This window comes from Gekko japonicus, unplaced genomic scaffold (genome assembly GCF_001447785.1).
Source record: "Gekko japonicus isolate JY-2015 unplaced genomic scaffold, Gekko_japonicus_V1.1 scaffold5986, whole genome shotgun sequence".
NCBI lineage: Eukaryota > Metazoa > Chordata > Lepidosauria > Squamata > Gekkonidae > Gekko > Gekko japonicus.
In genome coordinates, this window is record NW_015175031.1 from 1,554 (window position 1) to 3,327 (window position 1,774).

The 1,774-nt window shown below is 50.1% G+C and overlaps 1 protein-coding gene across 1 annotated transcript; it reads left to right on the forward strand.

The window, feature by feature from the left end:
- The first annotated feature begins 298 nt into the window (after positions 1-298).
- LOC107122167 (olfactory receptor 6M1-like) lies at positions 299-1,291 on the forward strand. The gene has a single exon (XM_015425193.1). It carries the CDS (start codon positions 299-301, stop codon positions 1,289-1,291), a length of 993 nt encoding a protein of 330 aa, XP_015280679.1.
- Positions 1,292-1,774: the final 483 nt, after the last annotated feature.

The window sequence follows — 1,774 nt, forward strand, 5'->3', positions numbered from 1 at the left end:
ACTCTGTGTCACACAGTGGCCAGAAATACCAGGTGCCATCAGGAGGTCCAGTAGTGGGGCCAGGACATTAGAAGCCCTCCCACTGTTGGCCCCCCAAAGCACCAAGAAGACAGAGCATCACTTGCCCCAGAGTCCCTATCTATACCTTGTGGCTAATAGCCACTGATGGACTTCTGCTCCATATGCTTATCTAATTCCCTTTTGAAGCCGTCCATGCTTATAGCCGCCACCACTTCCTCTGGCAGTGAATTCCATCATTTTCACTCCCCTCAGACGCTGCCTTTGTTATTTTACTAGAATGAAGCACAGACCGGACACACCGGTGGCGAATGACAGCCAGAGCCTTGGCCGAGTGGTGACGGAATTCGTTCTGCTAGGCTTTCCTCAGGTCCGCGTATTGGAGCTCTCCATCTTTGCCGTCTGCTCTGTCATCTTCACCTTCACCCTCTTGGGAAACCTGATCATCATTTCTGTCGTGGTGACCGACCCTCGCCTGCACACCCCCATGTATTTTTTCCTCGGGAACCTCTCTGTCCTGGAGATCTTCTTCACCTCAGCCATTATCCCCAAGATGCTGGCCAATCTGTTGGCCAAGAGGAAGACTATTTCGTTCTCCGGCTGCATCGCTCAGTGTCACTTCTATTTCTTCCTGGGGTCCACAGAGTTGCTCCTCCTGGCGGCGATGTCCATCGACCGCTACGTGGCCATTTGCAACCCACTGCGCTATGTTGCCATAATGAACACCCGTGTCTGCATCCCCCTGGTACTTGGCTGCTGGCTGGGTGGGTTTGTGTACATCCTGTGGCCGATGGTGGTGATATCCCAGCTCCCGTACTGTGGCCCCAATGTCATCAACCACTTTTTTTGTGACAGCACTCTGCTGCTAAAGCTGTCCTGCTCTGACACGCGCCTCATCGAACTCGTGGATGTGGTTCTCGCCTCCGTTATGCTCGTGGGCACCCTCGTGGTCATCATGGTCTCCTACATGTACATTATCTCCACCGTGCTTAAGATCCCCTCAGCTACCGGGAGGCGCAAGGCCTTCTCTACCTGCGCCTCACATCCCACTGTGGTGACAATCTATTATGGCAGCTCCATCTTCATGTATGCCCAGCCAGCACAGAGCTCTGCCCTGGAATTCAACAAAATGGTGGCAGTGTTAATAGCAGTGGTCACGCCGTTCCTTAACCCCCTCATCTATAGCCTGAGGAATGAGAAGGTGAAAGAGGCCCTGAAAGAAATGGTGAGGTGGAAGAGCACTTCCCAAAGAAACATGGAACCTTTGATCTGATGCTTAGTGCCACACAGACTTTTGGGTCAACAGAAGAAAAAACTGTTTCCTCTTGCAAAGACTTTCCACCAACTGGAAGAGGAGCAGTACATGGGAAACTAGAGAAATTTAGAACACCGTCATAGTTATGATGTTATCTTCCAACCGAATTTTATGTGTTTGTATTGCGTATCTATGTAAAACACACCTAACCTTCTTTTATTTCTGAGTGAAATAGCTGTCTTGCAGAACTGGGAAAGGGCAGTTGCTGAGGCTTATACGTGCAGTGTAACAGGTAAAAGATTGTCACACGTGATGATTTTTGCACGAGTTTCATGTTTTCTCCCCACACGAAAGGAATTTTCCATGCATTAGTCTTGCTTGTGTGAAAACGGCATTTAGTGCTTGGGGTCATGGGGTACTTTTGGAGAGTTACTGTGCTATAGCAGAGGTAGGGTTGGACACGGAGCAGATAGGAATCCTCCTCCTGACCTTTGGCCAACC

Excerpts from the sequence above, each read along its gene's own strand:
- LOC107122167 (XM_015425193.1), top strand. The coding sequence starts at position 299 with ATGAAGCACAGACCGGACACACCGGTGGCGAATGACAGCCAGAGCCTT.